This window comes from Neovison vison, chromosome 7, assembly GCF_020171115.1.
Source record: "Neovison vison isolate M4711 chromosome 7, ASM_NN_V1, whole genome shotgun sequence".
Taxonomy (NCBI): Eukaryota; Metazoa; Chordata; class Mammalia; order Carnivora; family Mustelidae; genus Neogale; species Neogale vison.
In genome coordinates this window covers 206,753,118-206,771,473 of record NC_058097.1, presented here as the reverse complement: position 1 = coordinate 206,771,473, position 18,356 = coordinate 206,753,118, and the positions used below count along the sequence as shown (strand labels likewise).

Below are 18,356 nucleotides of genomic sequence, written 5' to 3'. Positions count from 1 at the left end.
CTTTAAAAATATATATAAAATGAGAGCAAATTTTTACAGATTTTATTGATGAAATTAAAAATATAAAAAATACTAGTCAGTATTTTGTAATACAGATCAACTAAGGAGAAGAATGGAATTCTTTTTCTAGGGGGATAACATTTCACCTGAATGGGGTTCGTAGCCAGAGCTCCCCCTCCCAAATTCTACTACAGATGTTCATCTAATCTACTAATCTACTTTCCCTATAATGCGATTTTACATATTTCATCTTTGAAAATGTCTTTTTACACAAATAGGTGCTCCCACATTCTGGTATCAGTCTCCAAGCATGTATATTCATCACTTGGAAGGCATTTATAGAATTCTTTTAGATTCTCCTCTTGCTGTTTGCCTTTTAGCAGGTTGTTACATCGTAGGTTAATTACTTTTGGAGAACGGTTAGGAAAATCCTCATTTGTATAGCTGTATGAATTTTGGAATAGGATCCTTTACATTTGCATTAAGTTCTGAAAAATGCTTTTTAACTGTAGTTTGAGCTCAGAAAATGTCACCACCGCAAATCTGTATGGGGACAGAGATGTCACTTCCATTTGAAGTTCTGACAGCGTGGGAAGTATATGAAGCAGCTTGAATTTATGATCCTAACAAAGTCAGTACTGAAATGACCTCACCACAGCAGAAGGTTTTGGCAGATCAGTGCTGGTCAGCCGTGCAGTTTTAGGTTGAATTCACCAAGAAACATCAAGATGTCAGCCAAGGCCAATTTCCAGAGCCACTCAGCATTTAGTGATAGCGGTTGAGCGTTGGTCTGCTTATTCAACAAAATTTCAGTCTTGGCCCTGGGCTCAAAAAGTTGCAAAAAACATGAACCCTCGAGAAGCCATTACACAGCTTGCAGGTGATAGAGTCTGCCAGAGTAAATGAAGTTCACTGTCGACGTTACCGGTTCAGTAACAGGTGAGGAAATTTAAAAAACCTCTCGAAGGAGCTGTTGATGAAAATACAAAGAACTATAAGCTTTAAACAGTACATTTTCACAAGTTTTGTAAATTTGTCCGATTAAGCCGTTTTTTTGCTCTCCGCATAGTTTTCCCACTGTCAGCTGTCGCCCGTCACAGCAGGCTCGTCTGCACGCTGTAGCGACGTTGTCTTCCCTCTGCTTCGCTTGCAACGCTCGACCTGTGGCTCTGTCATGCGGGCTGTGCATGAAGCCTCCTCTGTCGCCACTTCAGACTCCTCAGTGGGGCTGTATCGGGCGCACAAACTCAAAGGAAAACTGTTCCTGGCTGCCCCGCCGCTTGGCTGTCAGGCCACTGGGAGGGCTGTCAGGCCACTGGGAGACCAGCTTCGCTTGAAGTTTCATCTTCACCTTCTGTTTCTGTGAAGTTGTCCTGTTAAGAGCTACTCCAGTGAAGATGTTTGGGTGTTTATGTGGGGACGTGCTGTGGCCACCACGGGGTGCGGGTGGCGGTGTGTGCAAGGGGGCTCCCTGCCCTGGCCCTGCTCCTTGCGCCTGCACGGCAGATGTGTCGTCTGATTCCGTGACACGGGAATCCCCACCCCACGTTTCTGACAGGCCCAGCAGTCCAAGTCCAGTGGTTCTTTTCTTGTTTTGACATGTTGGGGATGTGAGGATGATAATAAAATGTCGCAGTGCAGCAGTGGCCCTCAAGGCACCATGGAGTTCTGAGGGTGTCACTGTGATCTGGAAGGCGTCTGGTGGAGCAGCGGTGCGGAGTGATGGGTGTGTCGCATGTGGTCTCTCACCCCCAACTCTGCCTTCGTCGTGTGACAGCCGCCAAGGACTGGATGTAAATGTATGGTGTGGCTAGGTTGGAGGAAAACTTTGTGAAATTCAAAGAATTTCCACAAGTCATGGAATACCGTTCTTCTGACACCCCCCCCCCCCAGTTAAAAATAGGAAGATCAGTCTTTATTCAGGGGCTGGATAAAAATGGGTGGCAGACCAGATTTGGCAACTTCATTCCTGTTCCCTGGGTGTCCCAGGGCTCTGGAGTTGGCTCACATGCTGGTGGTAGAAAGAAGAGGGCGAGAAAAGGAACCTAAGGGGGAAGAGGTACCATCGTGATATTTGCTGCCGGCTGCTTGGTTGGCTTCTTTTTTTTTCTTTGTTTGCTGCTTTTTTGCACACAGACTCTTACGTATACGTAGCTGTTGCCCGTCGTTCTGCGTGACGGTCAGGTTAGCTCATCTTTCATGGTATCTTGATTTCAGACTGAGCCTTACCAAGTGTGCCAGGGATCGTCCTCCGCACTCTTGTTTGCTTTCCTTCCGCGCAGTGTCTTCCCGCGCTTGGGTGCACAGTGTATGCAGGTGCGTGGTGGCAAAAGCCCAACAGCACCACGAGGTTTCCAGCAAAAAATAACAGTCATCTGCATCTTTCTTACCCTTTCTCGTCCTCATCCTTCAGTTACTTACTAGGGGCCTAGTGTTCTCTCATGTTTGTTTCCTGCAAACACTTTATGTATGGCTTGCATTCCTGCAGCTAGCTGTTCCTAATCTGGCTCACCTAACAGTGAAGGTGAAGGATTAGCTTCTTTCCTTCCTCTATCTTCCAGCATAGTTAAAATCAGTGTAGAAGTATGGGTATTTTGGTGAATTATTCCCTAGGTCTCTGACTTAATTAGTAAAATTCTTCTCTGCGTGGTCATGTGTGTCTGGCGCATAGATCTCCTGTGTGGACACATCGTTTTCAGAGCCCTCTGCGTCAGGCATGCCTCCCTCTGGGCGGATTCCTCTGGACTTTCTCTGTAATGGCCAGTGTCCCCTGCCCCCCACCCCCAGCTTTTCTTCTGACAGTTGGCTCTGCTTCTCGGTGTGTGGGATCCCTGGTTCCATGTGTTCCATGTCTTCCTATCATGGCCTATTGCCATGCCCTTTTTTTTTTTTTAAAGATTTTAAGATTTTATTTTTGAGTACTTTCTACTATCAACATGGGCTTGACCCCGTGAGATCAAGAGTCACACGCTCAACTGACTGAGCCACCCAGGCGCCCCTGCCCGCTTACTGCCGTGCCTCAGTGCGGCCCGTGTTCTGGTATCTTTTTGAGAAAGTGTGAATAAATCTTTCCAATCTTCCATGTCTGAAAATGCTCTTTTCTAGAATTGCTGTTGAGGAAGCTGAGACCATTCTGATTTTCAGTCCTTATTTGAGTATTTTTTCTCACAAGAAAAGTTGAGATAAAATATAATGTCTTTTATCTCTGATACTGTGGAATTTCACACCGTGCCGTGAAGGTCTGCTCCACCATTCACTGTGATAGGATGTGGAGGTCCTAGCAGGTCAGAGTCCTGTTCTGTACACTCGGAGGCAAAAAGGGTATTTTTGATGAGGCCGGTGGTTGTGGATTGTGATATGTTATGTAACTTGGATGTTGGACTTTCTGAATTATTTCTCTGTTTTCTCTCTTTTTGTACATTTGTTGGCATTCTTCTTTTTCTTTGTCCTTTATTGCTGTCTTGCTAGAGTTGCCAGAGGAGTGGAGAATTATGTTTATCCAGTAAACATCTGGAAGGTTGTGTCATCCTTCCATTTTCCTGTTGAGGCTCCATGTCAGCCCAGATAAAGCCATGCGTTTTCTATCAGATGGACTTGAGAAGAGATTTATGACGCAGCACGGCCACCACTTAGTATCGCCTTCCTTTCCTGCATGGGTCCTCTCGGGCAGGGTCATCCAGACTTTGGCCAGAGTTCCTCTTGCCTCAGGGCTTCGAGTGTACATGGCCGTAACCTTTAGCTTGATCTTTAATGAGTTCGTGCTTCTCCGGCTCGCACATCATCTGTGTTTTTCACTCACTGGCTCTCATTTTATGTTTGGTGATATTACAGAAGAGCTTCCAAACAAGCAAAGCTGGTTATTTTATCCCCCAAGTGACGAGGACTTTTGCCTGGTCATCTCTTTAGGAGCCGTGTGGCTGGCGGTCTCTTCGTCCCCAGAGCAAGATGTGGCAGTGCCTGGCAAAGGGGCATCTGCCCCAGACGGCTGCAGCAGGATTAGCTCTCCCGAGGTCCTAGACCGGATTCATCTCGGACTTTATTCTGAGGTGGCTTTGCTTATTGGTCCCACCGTAACAGGACTTCATGTGGCGCTTACTACAGTTGCCTGCATCTCTGGACCTGCTGCTCTCTGTGCTGTAGCAGCTCGTTCGGGCTCAGGCCGCAGTCGGCCATGGCTCTCCTCAGCATGGTCACGCGGTCACATGGTCACATGGCCACTGCTATTCTGTGCCCAGCGAGCTCACTGCTGCCCCTCTTTGTCCCTTTGTTTGTTTTCTGTAGTTTTATGGTTTTATGAACACAAATGCAGCTTGAACGGAGCTGCCCGTTCTTTTCTTCGCTGCGCAGCCTGGCACTGGGACAAGTGACTCTGAGGGCCAGCCGGGCTGCTGCTCGTACAGCGGCTCTGTGGTCCCGGAGGGGACGTCGTGAGCAGTCTCTGTGCGGTGAGGCTGGGTGCGTGTCAGCAGCGCTTCCAGCTCGTTGACCTTGTGGACTAGGAACTTCTGGAAGCCGCTGGGCTGCATGTGCTTCGTCTTCTTGTTGCTCCCATACCCAGTGTTGGGCATGAAAAGCTGTGACTCTTCCGTGCACCCTGTCAGTGCCTCTGGTTTTCTGCCAGTTGCACTTAATTTTGACACAGCAGTCTGACTGGTGCTGAGTGAACTTACTGGTCCTCCTTTTAATGTTCTTAGGCTTCCCCAGAAGTTGGAGGGCAGCATCGGGGAAGGGAGCAACCACCCCTTGCTGCTCTCTAATGTTTGACTCGGATTTGCTGACTCTTCTGTCTGGCTTCAGAGAGTCAGAGAATCCTGGGGCTCGAGATGGAAAATCCACTCTTAGATCCCATAAGAATTCTCTCATGTGACTTTGGCTTGTTTGTGTGTGCACTCTCTCCCCCATCCCTATTCCTCTCTTTCTTAGGCACACACACACACAACCTGGATGCAGCTGGGTTTTCCTTGCCTTTATTCCTTTGATCTCTAACAAGGCTTCTGGGAAGAACTTGGTTACCATTGTCTCCCCCTCATTACTTGTCTTTTTTCTCCCCAGCCCCTCAGTCTCACTTTGAAAAGACCCACAAAACTTGTTCATAGTAAAATATTATGCTTTACATATACTGGACTGAAGTTTTTGAAATTGCGGAAATTATGTATAGAAATCCTACACATTTGTGTTTTCGTGATGACCGTGTGTATAGGTGCACGGTACTTGCTTTAATGTGGACCAGGAGACAGAAGTAAGACTGGGTTTTCCCAGGTTGGCAGGGTTTTTTTTTTGAGATTTTATTTTATTTGTTTAACAGAGATCACAAGTAGGCAGAGAGGCAGGCAGAGAGAGAAGGAAGCAGGGTCCCTGCCAAGCAGAGAGCCTGATGCAGGGCTCGATCCCAGGACCCTGGGATCATGACCTGAGCTGAAGGCAGAGGCTTTAACCCACTGTTAAACTGCCCGGGCAGTTGGCTTTTTTTTATGCAAAGGGGACCTGGTGATCAGATTGCAGCTTGCTCCCAGCCCTTAGCATCTGAGTGCTGGGTTCGGAGTCAGCTCCAGTGTGGTGGTGTTTGCTTTCTGAGGCTTGTGTATGTCCTAGGCAGCTCAGAATGCCAGAGGCAAGCCATAAATTTTTGTCATCTGATACCACATAGTATAGCCAAGACTGAAGAAAAATGAAAGTTGGGCTTTGAAGAGACAGAACTGTGGTTGGTGCTGTGGGAGGAGCGGTAGTTTAGTGGGAAAGCTCTCGGGGTACCGTGATTTTCAGAGTGGAGGCTGTGCAGGGCTCCCCACTTTCTGTGCGTTCTCAAACAGGCTTCTGGATGGGTTACTCCCTTTTTAGACTTCTCTCTCTCTCTGGTCCGTTGCATTGCAGACATTCTGTATGCGCAATACGCGCTGACCTTCTGCTTATTAGCCCTTTCTTTGTCTTGAGCCCCTGGCCCCATATTTCAGTTACACCCAAACACTTGGTTATACCCGGAGCAGGTCAGACCTCTCCCTCCCTTGGCCTTTCTAGGAGTCCAGCCTCTGTTGAAGATGACCTGCCATGCTTAAATGTCATCTCCTGTGTCGCCTTTCTCTGCTTCTGCCCAGAATTGTTTCTTTCCATATGTTATTAAAATATGTTGCTTCACCATTACTGTAGATTTTTTAAAGTATGTTCATCTCCGTTAAGACCCACTGGTTCTGTCTCTGCTTCTGCAGTGAGCCCGTGCTGCTCTGCTGTATCCCTGCAGGGCCCTTCGAGACCAGGTCTTGATGCCTAAGCTTATCCTTGCGCCTTCTGAACGGCTCTTCCTGTTACCAGGGCCTTCCCCCTGCCATGAATTTCCTGAAGCTCCTGGAAACCTCTCTCCTGTTCTCTGTGCTTGCAGACCTACGTCTGCTGACCCGGATCACTTTTTGCTGTAGCATCACCTACTGAACCCTCCCTGTCTTCAGGGCCTTGTGTATAAGGAAGTCTTTCTTGTCGGGCTCCCCTCTCTGGAGCTCCCTTCCTACGGAATAGGCTTGGAGTCGATACCTTTCATTCTCCTTTTCTTCTTCTTGTTCTTTTCTCTTCGTTGTTTTCTTTTCTTTTCTCCGTTTTATTGTCATTTTCAAGGGGTAGGGATCGTTTATCGTAGCATTCAGAGTACCTGCTGGTTAATATAACACATAATAAATGGAATTGACTCCTTTATTTATTACTCTCAAAGAAAATCTGACATATCAAAGAATTACAAAGTAAAAATGATTCTGGAATATCTGGGTGGTGGAAATGTGATTGCCTTTGACATATTCTTTGGAAGAAGCGGTTACAGTGCTTCTTTACAAAGTTACAAAGCAAATACAATGAAAGTGGCTCAGAGTTGCCTTTCCGCTAGAGAAATGTGTATCTCTAATAGGCACTGTGATCTTTGATTTAATTAGTCCAGCCTTTGGGAGGGGCTGGAGGAGGGCATCAGTAGGAAATGCGGAAGCAGCTACTGGTGGACTTGCCCGTCCTCTGTCATCTTCTCCCGTGGTGCTGAGCCAGAGCTGCCCTCAGAGTCCCTCTGTTACTCTTTGTGTTCCGAGTCTCTGCCTCTTCGTGGAAGAGTTAGAACATCTGCGTCGGCGTTCAGCTCTGCTGAGAGGAGGAGGTTTATGTTAGCGAACAGTGCGGAAGTGCCCTCCCTTCACAGTGGCACTGCGCGCTCCCAGTATCGATGCTTTGTCCCTGTCCCCTTCTTGTGGCAGGCGCCTTCCGGTGTGCCCAGCGAGCAGCCCCCCACCCTCCGAGCCCAGCACTTCCCCCTTTGGGTCTTGTCAGATGCTGCCCAGCCGAGTTCCCCGAATACCTGCATCCAGGCCCAGGGTGTCCTGATATTCCAGGTATCTGGATGCTGGCGGGAGGACGTGAGCCAGTGTGCGCCGCCTTTCAGCAGCTCGATTTGTCCAGTACGTCCTGTTCCCGGCTTGCTTGTAAACTTGACCAGAGGCTGAAGTAACTATGCCTGCTGCTTCTGGAATAAGTAAGTTGTTTTCAATCTAAATGGGGACCATGAAGGTTCAGTTTACTCCAAGATGATGGGGAGTCTAGTGTCTTTTTTTTTTTTTTTTTTTTTACATTGATGAAACATGGTTTCCCAACGTATTTGAGTGTTCTAGGCATTTTTAAAAATTCATTTTTATTCATTTTAGAGAGGGGGATGGGCAAAGTGGGGGGAGAGGGAATCTTCAAGTAGACTCCTGGCTGAGCGCAGAGCCCAGTGTGAGGTTCAGCCCCATGGCCTATGAGAGCTTAAAAGCAAGTTAGACGCCCATCCGACTGAGCCACTCAGGTGCCCCTGTAGTATTTTTGAGTTAGTTTAGAAAATGAAATTCCCAGAGACCTGCCCCTATTTTACAATTTGGGGGTGTGTATTGAAACCAGAGTGAGCTGCCTATGTCCCTCCTGATTCGAGCCCTTTTAATTCCTACAAATATTTCTGGATATTAGAGCCCAAAAAGCAGTTCTAGTTTTCTTGTGACCTACTTTTTTAAGTTGAAGACTATATAAATTGCTTTATATGTGTAAAAATAAACATGATTTCTCATGTATGTTTACATTAGAAGAAAGGAAAAACTTGGCCCATAATCTCTCCTCACCAACCCCACACTAGCCCTGTGTGGAAAAGGTGGTTCACTGTTGACTTTGGCTGTGGAGGGAGATTGGGGGAGAGGGTGGTTATTTTAGTACCAGGAGAGAAACTCTGAATCATAATTGTAGTAATCCATAAGTAGAACTCTCTTGCCCAGGACAGCAGTCGCTGGCCCCGTATGACTCTTGTGCATAGAGTGTGGCTGGTCCCAGTGGAGATGAGCTACAAGAGTAAGATACACCCTGATTTTGAAGACTTCGTACCAGAAGAATTACATGTTGAAATGAAATAATAATGTTTGGATGTGTGAGGTTAAATAAAGTACACTATTAACATTAATGTAGCATTTCCTTTACTTTTTTGATGTGGCTGCTAGAACATGGAAACCTTCCCATGGCTCTCATCGCGGCGCATGCGGTGCGTGCGGTGCTGTTTCTGTCGGGCAGGGCCAGGCGAGCCGGTAGGTGGCGCCCGCTCTGTTCCGGCAGCCGGGAGCCAGGGGCCTGGGGAGGAGTGCACCCCAGGGCACAGGGTTCTGAACTCTGACGGTACGTGCTTGTACACCTTTGTTTGAGATCATGAGAAACCTATTACGGATATTCCCTTCATCGCATACGTAATTAGAAAAAATATTAAAAATCTATAGCATTTAGTGTAGAGATTAAGTCTTCCCTTTTGTGTTGTTTTGGACATAAGCAGCTGCTCCTTCTCCCGTTGTGGCTTGTACTCCGCATGTTGGAGGGACTGCAGCTGTGAAACAGGAGGAGTTGACATTAGCGGATACTCACTTAGGACATGGGATCTTGGCTGTTCCAGCGGGGTCGGTGATGACATGGCGTGGACAGGCCGTCTTCATGCATGTGCCGCCCATGTGGTCTCAGGGCCCCAGGATCAGAAGTGTTTGCTTTCATGCCCAGCTGTTCCTCATAAGCTCAGAAATTCTTAATAATCTTGGAATCTTCTTTTGAATCTTTGAATGTTTTGCCTTGGGCCCAGCCAGCCCTGCATCCAGATGTTCCACGGTGAACAGTAGTGTGCGGTGGAGGTTTCAGGGAGTACAGCTTCTTGTGGGAGAGAACATTGCTAACTTCAAGCACAGTTCTTAGGAATAGAAGAGTTTGAGTTTTAAATTCATTAACGCTCTTCCTTGTCGTTCCCTCAGCTTGCTTCTGTCATTTGTAGGCAGGCGATCAGCAGCATCTTCCCTCAGGGAGCTGCTGGTTTATCTTCCACTGCATTTGTCCTATCATTCTTTCTGGGCTCCTGTTAGAAAGTGATACAGTATGTTGCATTCTACATCTGTCATGTCCAAAGAAAACCCTGTCGTATCAGCTTGTCCATAGGGAGTTTCTGAAATAAATAACATAGTCACATATTTGCATCATACGCTTTTCTCTGTGTCTCATGGCTGTGTAATTAGTTTGAATGTGCTTATTGCAATTTGTTGCACCTGATCAGCAACAGTTTAAACCCAGGGCAGCAGGAACAGCAGTGTCTGGGGACTTGCTAGAGACAAGAATCTCGGGCCTGATCCCGAGTTTACTATGTCTGAAGCTGTGACTTTTTTTTCACGAGACCCTATGTGCTCCCTGTGCCTGTGAACGTTTGGTGGGGGCACTGGTTTAAACATTGCACGCTTGTGTGGGGGGCATGCTTGTTGCACAAACGGGCACTTCCTGTTGTCGGGGTACCTGTGTGGTTCAGCTCCCGTGCCAGGCCTTTCTCAGCGACGACTCACGACCACTTTGCTTGGTGAGGATACTGAGATTAAGGAAGGTAAAGTCCCTTTCGCAAGGCTTCAGGGCCAGCCAGTAGTGGAGCCAGCATGGGGATCCGGGTCTGTGTAGATGCTTAACAGTCCTCACAGGGTTGGGGAGGAAGTGATGTTTATTTGGTGAAAACAAGTGGTTGTAGGTGGTGTACGTATGTACCACATTTGGGACCTTTTTGAATATTCTGTATTGGCGGCACCCTGGAAAATTCATCCGGAGGGTCTGATGTTCTCATACCTTTACAGAGAATTTAACCGCCTGACTGTACTAGTTCCTGTGTCACAGATAGGATGGCACTGTTTCCCCCAGAAACAGTGTTACTGCCTCACTGCTTTGAGTTAAAGGTACCATGGCCCAGATTTTGCTTCCAAGAAGGAAGGTATTTCAGTAATCTTAGAATTCTGACTGTTAATTAAATGGCAGGTCTGAACTAAATAGGTTTATGGATCCTTTGGTCCTGTTTCGTGCATGTTGGATGGTCCTTTTCACCTGTGTCTTGAGTTCTGGGGCGTGCAGAGCACAGTGGAGGCCTTCTGTGGCAAGCTGACAGGTCACTCCCCAGTGACCCACCAGCCTGACCTTCAGCTCTTTTAGAGAAAACCCTGCTTGCAAGCCACTTAATCCAATTTACAAAACAACTCTGAGGGGGCGCCTGGGTGCCTCAGTCGGTTGGGCATCTGACTCTCGGTTTTGGCTCAGGTCTGGATCTCAGGGTCGTGAGATCAAGCCCACGTCAGGGTCTACGCTCAGTGCGGAGTCTACTTAAGACTCTCTCTCCCACCCCACTGTGCATGTGAGTGCCAACTTGCTCGCTCACTCACTCTCTCTTAATTAAGTTGGAACTCCTGGGTGGCTCAGTCCGTTGAGTTTCTGCCTTTGGCTGGGGTCATGATTCCGGGGTCCTGGGATCAAGTCCCTGTCGGGCTCTCTGCTCACTGGGGAGTCTCTTTCTCCCTCTCCCCCTGCCTGCTGCTCCCGCTGCTTGTGCTCTCTGTGTCAAGTAAATAAAATCTTAAAAAGAAAAAGAAAAGAAAAAGATTCAAATAGATAAGTAAAAATCTACAACAACAGCAACAAACAAAACCCCAAACCCAAAGAAACAAAACAACTCAGGGATTTTGGAGAAAGGTGGTTTGGGTTTATTTACCATTTCCCTCTTGGTCTTGTTAATAGAAAAGCTGGTGATTTGGTTTACTGTAAGAAATTCTATGCCTTTTTATCCCTAAATCCTATTGAGGTATAGCTAGGGTATGAACTTCACAGTGTATTTATATTAAGTAAAAACTAGTGGTTGAAGTGCTGGCCCCTTTCAGTTTTTCTGAGTATCTTGTGTATTTTAAAGGACTCCATTTTACCACAGGGCCCTGGTTGAACTTTGTAACTGTTAGTTCATACCTAGCTTGTTTACTTCAAAGGTTAGGAGTAGAAGCTAGGGTAACTAATATTCTGGTGCTGTTCATTTCCGGTCAGTTTGCTTTTTGGCCAAAAGATAAAATACGTGTTTGCTTAAGGAGTCTACTGTGGTTTTATTTTATTTTTAAGTTTGTAACGTACCCAGTTTAAAGAAAATGCAGTGGAAATGCGTATTTCAAAGTGTTCTGATTTTTAAAAATGTTATTCTAATTCAGGATGGTGAAAAATGAAAGGACTTAGGCATTTTTAAATAGTTGCTGAAAAATTCCTGCCCTCGTGCTTAAATAAGTATAATAAAACAGGAAGTCACGGGCTTGGGGTTCAGAGGAGCCGGCTGGTCCGGTAGGACATGCTGCAAACTGCCGGAGCGCACAGACCAGCTACGTGGCGGCTCATCGTAACACAGCAGGCCCTGAGGCCGGCTGGCAGCTTGCTTCCCGGTGGTGATTTGGGGATGTGGAAGCACCTTCCATTTTTTGGCTCTGCCATCCCTTAGAGCCTTTTTTGTCTTGGACATCCAGCCACATGCAGAGGAGAGTGCATGGAGGTTTTTATGGTTTATGGCATACTGGGGAAGACATCGTCATGTGGCAGTACCTACTTGCCCAAGAAGTTGGGAGCGTGGTCTGTGTGAGCTCCTAGGGAAAGGAGAATGGGTCTGTAGATATCTGGGCCAGCACCCTGTGACCGCACCCTACCGGGTGGGCTGCAAAGGTGCTGGGTGGACACCCATGTCGTCTCAGAGATAGCGGGGAGGGAAGAAAGTTAGAGTCAGTGGAAACCTGATCCCTCTGAGCCAGGGCAGGGACACTCAGCTTCTGTAAAGGACCAGGTAGTAAATATTTCAGGCTCTGCGGGCCACATTCGGTCTCTGTCACACATTCTTCTCTTCTCTCTTCCTAAAACAACCCTTTAAAAATATCTAAACCATTCTTAGTGTGCAGGCTGCAGGCGGGATCTGGTCTGTGGGCTGCAGTTTGCGACTCCTGCTCTTACATCATCATGGCTAATTATCAGTCTTCTTATAAATCCGGTATTTAATGAGTTACTTTTATAAGGTTGAAATTCGGGGAGTCAGTTTTTAATTGTACTACATTGATGTGATTATATTCTGATCTGTAATTGAGGATTTATCTAGTTTGTGGGCAGTTGTAGTTTCCACTTGATGGATGTGAGTGTTTATCTTGTTTATTGTTAAGGGCTTGATATTCAACTTGGCTTTTGTGTAATTGATTTCTTAGTGTTTTTCATTATACTTTGCCTTTCTCTATGGGATTACAAAAATAAAAAAGGCATACTACTTTATGTTTTAGGATGTATTTATTGATTTTAGAAAGAGTGTGTGCACGTGAGTTGGGGGAGCATAGGGAGAAAGAGAGAAGCAGACTCCCAGCTGAGCATGGAGCCTGATGCTGGAAGGGGGGCTCAATCCTAGGACCCCAAGGTCATGACCTGAGACTAAATCAAGAGACAGCCACTCAACAACTGAGCCACTCAGGTGCCCCAAAAAGGCATACCACGTTATTTATTTATTAAAAATTTATTTATTTTAGAGAGCGTACACGTGGGTGCAGTGGGAGGGTGCAGCATGGGTGGGGGATGAGGAGAGGGACAAGTCAACTGGCGCTGAGCAGAACCGGGACGCCCAGCTGGATCTCAGATTCCTGAGATCATGACCTGATCCAAGAGACATGTAACCAACTGCGCCACCCAGGTGCCCTTAAAAAAAGTGTACTGCTTTTTTGGTGACTATTTTTTAAAAAATGCTTCAGGCTGAATTATTAACTGTGTCCAGTTTTCTGAATTCAGGTGGAGAGACTGTTCCGTTAGATGATCAGAAATTTGATTTACAGGCCAGAATAAGCACAGTCTGACCAGATGTCAGTGGAGCATGGGAAAGTATTTGAATACAGCCTTTGCAGCTTTGCAGGCAGTGACTTTGCTGCAGTATTCAAAGTAAGTGCGATCGGGACATCTTGTGTGGCTCAGTCGGTTAAGTGTGTGCATTCGGCTCAGGTCATGATCCCAGGGTCCTAGGATCCAGTGCCACACCAGGCTCCTTGCTCAATGAGGAGCCTGCATCTCCCTCTGCCGCTCCCCCTGCTTCTGCTCTCTGTCTCTCTTTCTCTGATGGATAAATAAAATCTTTTTAAAAATTAAAAAAAAAATAAGTAAAAGGAACTCTTCTGTCAATTTGTAGACATCCCAGGGTCAAAATTTCCATGATTGACCTTGAAGACAAGGTGTGCAGACATGGACGATGAGGTTTTGGGGTTCTCTAAGGAACTTTTGCTCCTCGAGCTGCACTGGAGCTCCACTCCCTGCCCGGTGCCCACATCTCCCCTTACTAACTGTGCAGACCAGTATGCGCGTGGAGTCCAGATGTGGCCTGTGTCTGTGCGTGAACACAGCTGTCTGCGTCCTCATACGCTTCGGTAGCAAGGAGGAGGCAGAGGGGTAGACCGTGCTGCTTTTAGGGTTTGCAGATTTAAACTCCCAGATAAATGAGCCACGTTGCTCCAGCGGAAGCATTGGAGGCTGTGCTGACAGTGTCACTCTGGAAAGCTGCTTTCTTTCCTCCTTTGGAGTTACCTTTGCTAGCTTTGTGCCTTTTTTCCCCTCCCTGTTTGATGAGGTTAAAATGGCATAATAATGTCTCTTTCGTTTGTTGGCCATTTTCCGCAATCTGAAAACCAAAAAAGCATTTATGGTTTTATTTCCACCATCTTCTTGCCTAAAGTTGCATTCTTGTGAGGAATACACCACCCCTGCTCTTCTGGCCTTGGTAATTGCCTCAGAAGTGGGAGTAGGTTGCTCTTATGTTTGAACTTGTGTTTGTCCTTCACTAACCAAAGTGTTATGCTCCCAGGGAGCTCTCCGCCTGCTCCTGGTCTTGAAGGTGAAGACCTCGCATGTGGGCGGTTGCGGACCGTGCGAGGACCTGTGACCCTGCTTTTTTAGCGTGTTCTCTGATGTTTTTGGTACATAATGAATGGCCTGATCATTACGAGGAGAGAGGTGGCTGTGCTGTGTACTCGTGTCATTTGCCGAGCTTTGTGGCAAGCCCGTCCGTGCGCAGGTTCCCCTGGAGTGCGGCACTGCCGCTCTGGGTTAGGTGAGCTGTCGCAGCAGCTGCTCACTGCTTACTGTGTCTTCCTGTCGCTGCGGACTTGATGTGAGCATGTTGCCTTGTGTGTCTTTTGAAACACTTGAAGTTTTTGTTTTTGTTTTTTTTTTCCTTCTTTTTTTGGAGCAGGGACAACTTTTATAACACCACATTTCATAATCTTACCTGAAACTTTTTCCCTTAAGGGGTCCTCCTCTTTTTTTTTTAAGATCCCTTAAAACTTGGCTTATATCTTAAACTCTGTGATTGTGTATGCGGTAGTGAAGTCACGGGAAGTGCATACACTTCTGCATGACCTTGAGTCACCTGCCGTGGCACGCATCTGTCTTCTGTTCCTGGATCCGTCAGTGTGACTGGCTCTACACATAAAGTTTGCCCTCCACAATCTCCAATTTTTTAAAAAAAATGTTTGAACAGATGTTCATGAAAATACTAAATCAGGGTATATTCATACCTGATCTCCTAGTATGGTTGATTTAGCAAAAATGAGTATTTCTCAAAATGTATGTATGCTCTCCATAGGTGATGACTTGTGCAGCTTCCTTCCTTCTACCTAGACTCTCCCAACACAGCATTTCACCTGGACGTGTGTAGGTTCTCACACGTGTTTTGGTGGTGATGGTACCAGGAGCCAGTCTGCTGCGGGGACAGTAGGGCTGCCGGTGACCCGTGGGTTTGGGCGTTACATGAAGTGAGAATGTGTGTTACAGACCCTGAGTTGGCGTTCGGCAGTACACGGCTGTGGCTGACAGGAGTGACTTGTGAGTAGTCCTGTCCCTCCTCAGGACTTCTGTTTGATGCTGTCGCCTTGCCCTGTGCTGCTCCGAAGTGGCGTTTGAGCGTGTCTTGTCATGGCAGCTGCAGATGACGTCGTGACTCCTGTGCTTCCTGTTTCTTGTTGTGACCGGTCAGGACCCTCTTAACTCTGTAACTTGAAGAAAGCAAACTTCCTGTTCTTACTGCTGAGGAAGGGTGGGAGGGAGAGGGAGGAAGAGTGTGTACGTGGCCCCTTACTGTCCAGTGGTTCTCCTGACAACTGAGGATGCTGGCTTCCCTCATTTGTCAACAATGGAGTTTTAGTTTAGTTTCTTTTTTAAGAATGGCACAGATTTTATCATTTTATGGCTTTCAGACTTTCACCTGTGAAAGTGCTCTTAGTGGCTGAAAGTGCTAGTTTGTGGTGGTGATTTATTTAATTCTTAAGTATTCTGACGAATACTAGGTACTTAGGTCACAGTGCTTGTCATTTGTTGCTTCAAGATATCACTTATGTGTAAGAATGTGTTCTTCAGCTGTAGGAAAGGGTTTACTTTCTTGCTTTTTCAGCGTTAAATTCTTTTTTTTTTTTTTTTTTTTTAAAGTATGGGGCTCAAACTCATGACCATGAGATCAAGACCTGAGCGGAGATCAAGAGTCAGACACTTCTCCGACTGAGCCACCCAGGCGCCCCTGCCAGTGATAAATTCTTAACAAAGTGTGGATGGGTTAATTTTTTAGGTTAAAATCATCCCAAGTTTAAGCATTTAAGTCAGAATTTTTTTTTAATCAATAAAACTATTTTCTGAGACAGAAAAATCCTGCTGATTTTACTTATTTAGAAAGTATTTTATAGATTCAGTATGATACTTATTTTACTTAAATGACTCAAGTTGGCATTTTAGATTGTAAAACTCAACTGAAATTTGAAAAATTAATATGTGAAATTTTATTTGAAATACTCTCTGCATTTTGTTTAGACCAGCATGTTTTGGAAATTTGATCTTCATTCATCATCCCACATAGACACACTTCTAGAAAGAGAAGATGTAACCCTGAAGGAATTAATGGATGAGGAAGATGTTTTACAGGAATGTAAAGCTCAGAACCGCAAACTTATAGAGTTTCTGTTAAAAGCAGAATGTCTCGAAGATTTAGTCTCATTCATTATAGAAGAACCACCTCAAGACATGGATGAAAAGATCAGATACAAGTAAGAAAATTCAATCTTCTCTTTAGGGTGGGGTGAAGTGAAGTGGGGGTAGAATATTACACTTGTCATCCGGCAGTTCCCAGGGCTGTTGTAGACCGTGTAGAGTGTTAAGATGGTCCCGAGTGACAGACTCAGTGCAGCATTTAATCCCTTCTAGAACCGAGTCCAGTGAAATCACAGGGTTTTTAAAATGAGCGTTCTAAATTGCAGTTAGAAGGCTTTATGGAAGGGCAAAGTGCTTTATAAACAGTGATGAAGTTTCTAAAAATAGTAAGACGATTCAAGTAAGTATTTTCTCTCCTTTGCAAATAGGAAGATAGAGATGATGTTCCTGCCCCAGATCACCTGGCAAATCTAAGCCAGAGCCAGGGTTATGAAGACCGTCACTGCTACAAGAAATTCGGGCTTTTGTTAAGATAAGGGAGTGGGTCTTGGTGAACGTCAGTGGAGGTAAATTTAAGCGGCTAGCATTTTGGGTCACCATAGAGGGTTTATGTCCTCCTCACTAGTTTCTCCTGCTTACCGCTGAGCAGTAGTGCGGGGCTGGGGGGGGGGGCAGGTGGTTAGGGGGCTTCATCACCGTCTCTTACGACCCTCGGACCGGCCATGGTTGGAAACCCGTCGTGAGCACTCGACACGCGTGTCAGGTACTGCGGGTTCAACGGACCGTCTCCCCTCTGCGTTGGGCTCTTTCCCTCCTCCTCAGAAAATGGGAGAGATGCAGGAACAGAAAGTCATTAATACTAAGCATTAAATAAACTTAATGGAATAGGAAGAATTAAAGCTTTTGGTAGATTTTTCTTTGCCCTTTCTCCCCCAGTCTCTTCCTTTTTTCAGATCTCTTTTTCTTTCTTTATGGGGAGAATTTTGCTGTCAGGGAACTAAAACTTACTAATGCTTTCAGGCTACTGGTAGCTTGGGCTTTCAGATAGGCGAGGTTGTGTTCTCTGCTGGCCATTAAGATGGACAGCGAGCATTAGCGACAGCCTCCACTCAAAAGTGCCCTAAAACAGAGGAGGAAAGGAATGCGGCTGCGGGGAGACCAGCATACTCCCATGCCCCAGAAGACCGACACTGGGCTGTTCTGGGATTCCCTTCCCAGTGACCCAGGACGTGTGGGTGTGGCTTGTCGCGGGGCTTATCCTGTTAGGAGCCGGGATGCTGTGGACTCTGTGTCCAGCCCACCTGCAGAGGGGTCACAGTCCCCTCTTAGAGAATTTGAGCCAAAGGGGTTACCCTTCCAGGATTGGTTTTCTCAGCGGCTGAGTGAAGCTAATACCTCTTTAAGAAGAATAGGCACACCACACCTTAGGGATGGTGCTTATTTCACCAAAAAGTGGTCATGTCTTTTGTAGTATTGCCTTGGCCCGCGCTATTTTTGCGCTCCCTTTGAGGCTGCGAGAGCAGGCGGGCCTCCCTGGACACACAGCTTGTGGGTGGCCCCATTTTGAGGGTCCGTGACTTGCGCTGGGCAGATGAGCTCTGCTGCACTTCTGGCCAGGTTGGAGACCCCCACTGGGCGTGAGATACGCGCTTCACGGCCGGATCCACAGAGGGTGCTAGCAGGTGGGATCTGAAAGCTTTCCGGGGCTGAGATTGATCTGTGATCACCTCAGGAAATTTAGACGAGTGCTTCTAGTCTGGGCATAGAGTGATTGCTGTGTTTTGTGTCTCATAACTTTATATTAGTTACACGTGGGCTGAACTCATCACTGTCCTAAGTGATCATAAACAAGGTATTAAACATTTGTCATTTTGCACTCACCTTTTTAATCTTAATGACAGATATCTCAGTTCTAAATAATTCAGCAGAAATTTGAACTAACGGAACTTTGAGAATAGGTCCTTGTAGTATAGTCAATCCTAAAGCTAAGATGTTGTTGGTTGGGTTGAGGTTCCTATAGAGGGACTGCAGGGGACTGCCGCCCCGAAAGCCGAGACAGGCAGGTCGGGGGCGCTCTTGACAGGCAT

The 18,356-nt window shown here is 46.5% G+C and overlaps 1 protein-coding gene across 13 annotated transcripts in view; it reads left to right on the top strand.

Annotated features, from left to right (window-relative positions):
• PPP6R3 (protein phosphatase 6 regulatory subunit 3) overlaps positions 1-18,356 on the top strand; it is a 141,962-nt gene that overhangs the window by 50,769 nt on the left and 72,837 nt on the right. For all 13 annotated transcript variants that reach the window (XM_044260033.1, XM_044260043.1, XM_044260038.1 and 10 more), the window contains exon 3: positions 16,153-16,385. In XM_044260033.1, coding sequence (XP_044115968.1) covers positions 16,159-16,385 — 227 coding nt within the window. In that variant the 5' untranslated portion in view covers positions 16,153-16,158. The remainder of the gene's footprint in view (positions 1-16,152; positions 16,386-18,356) is intronic.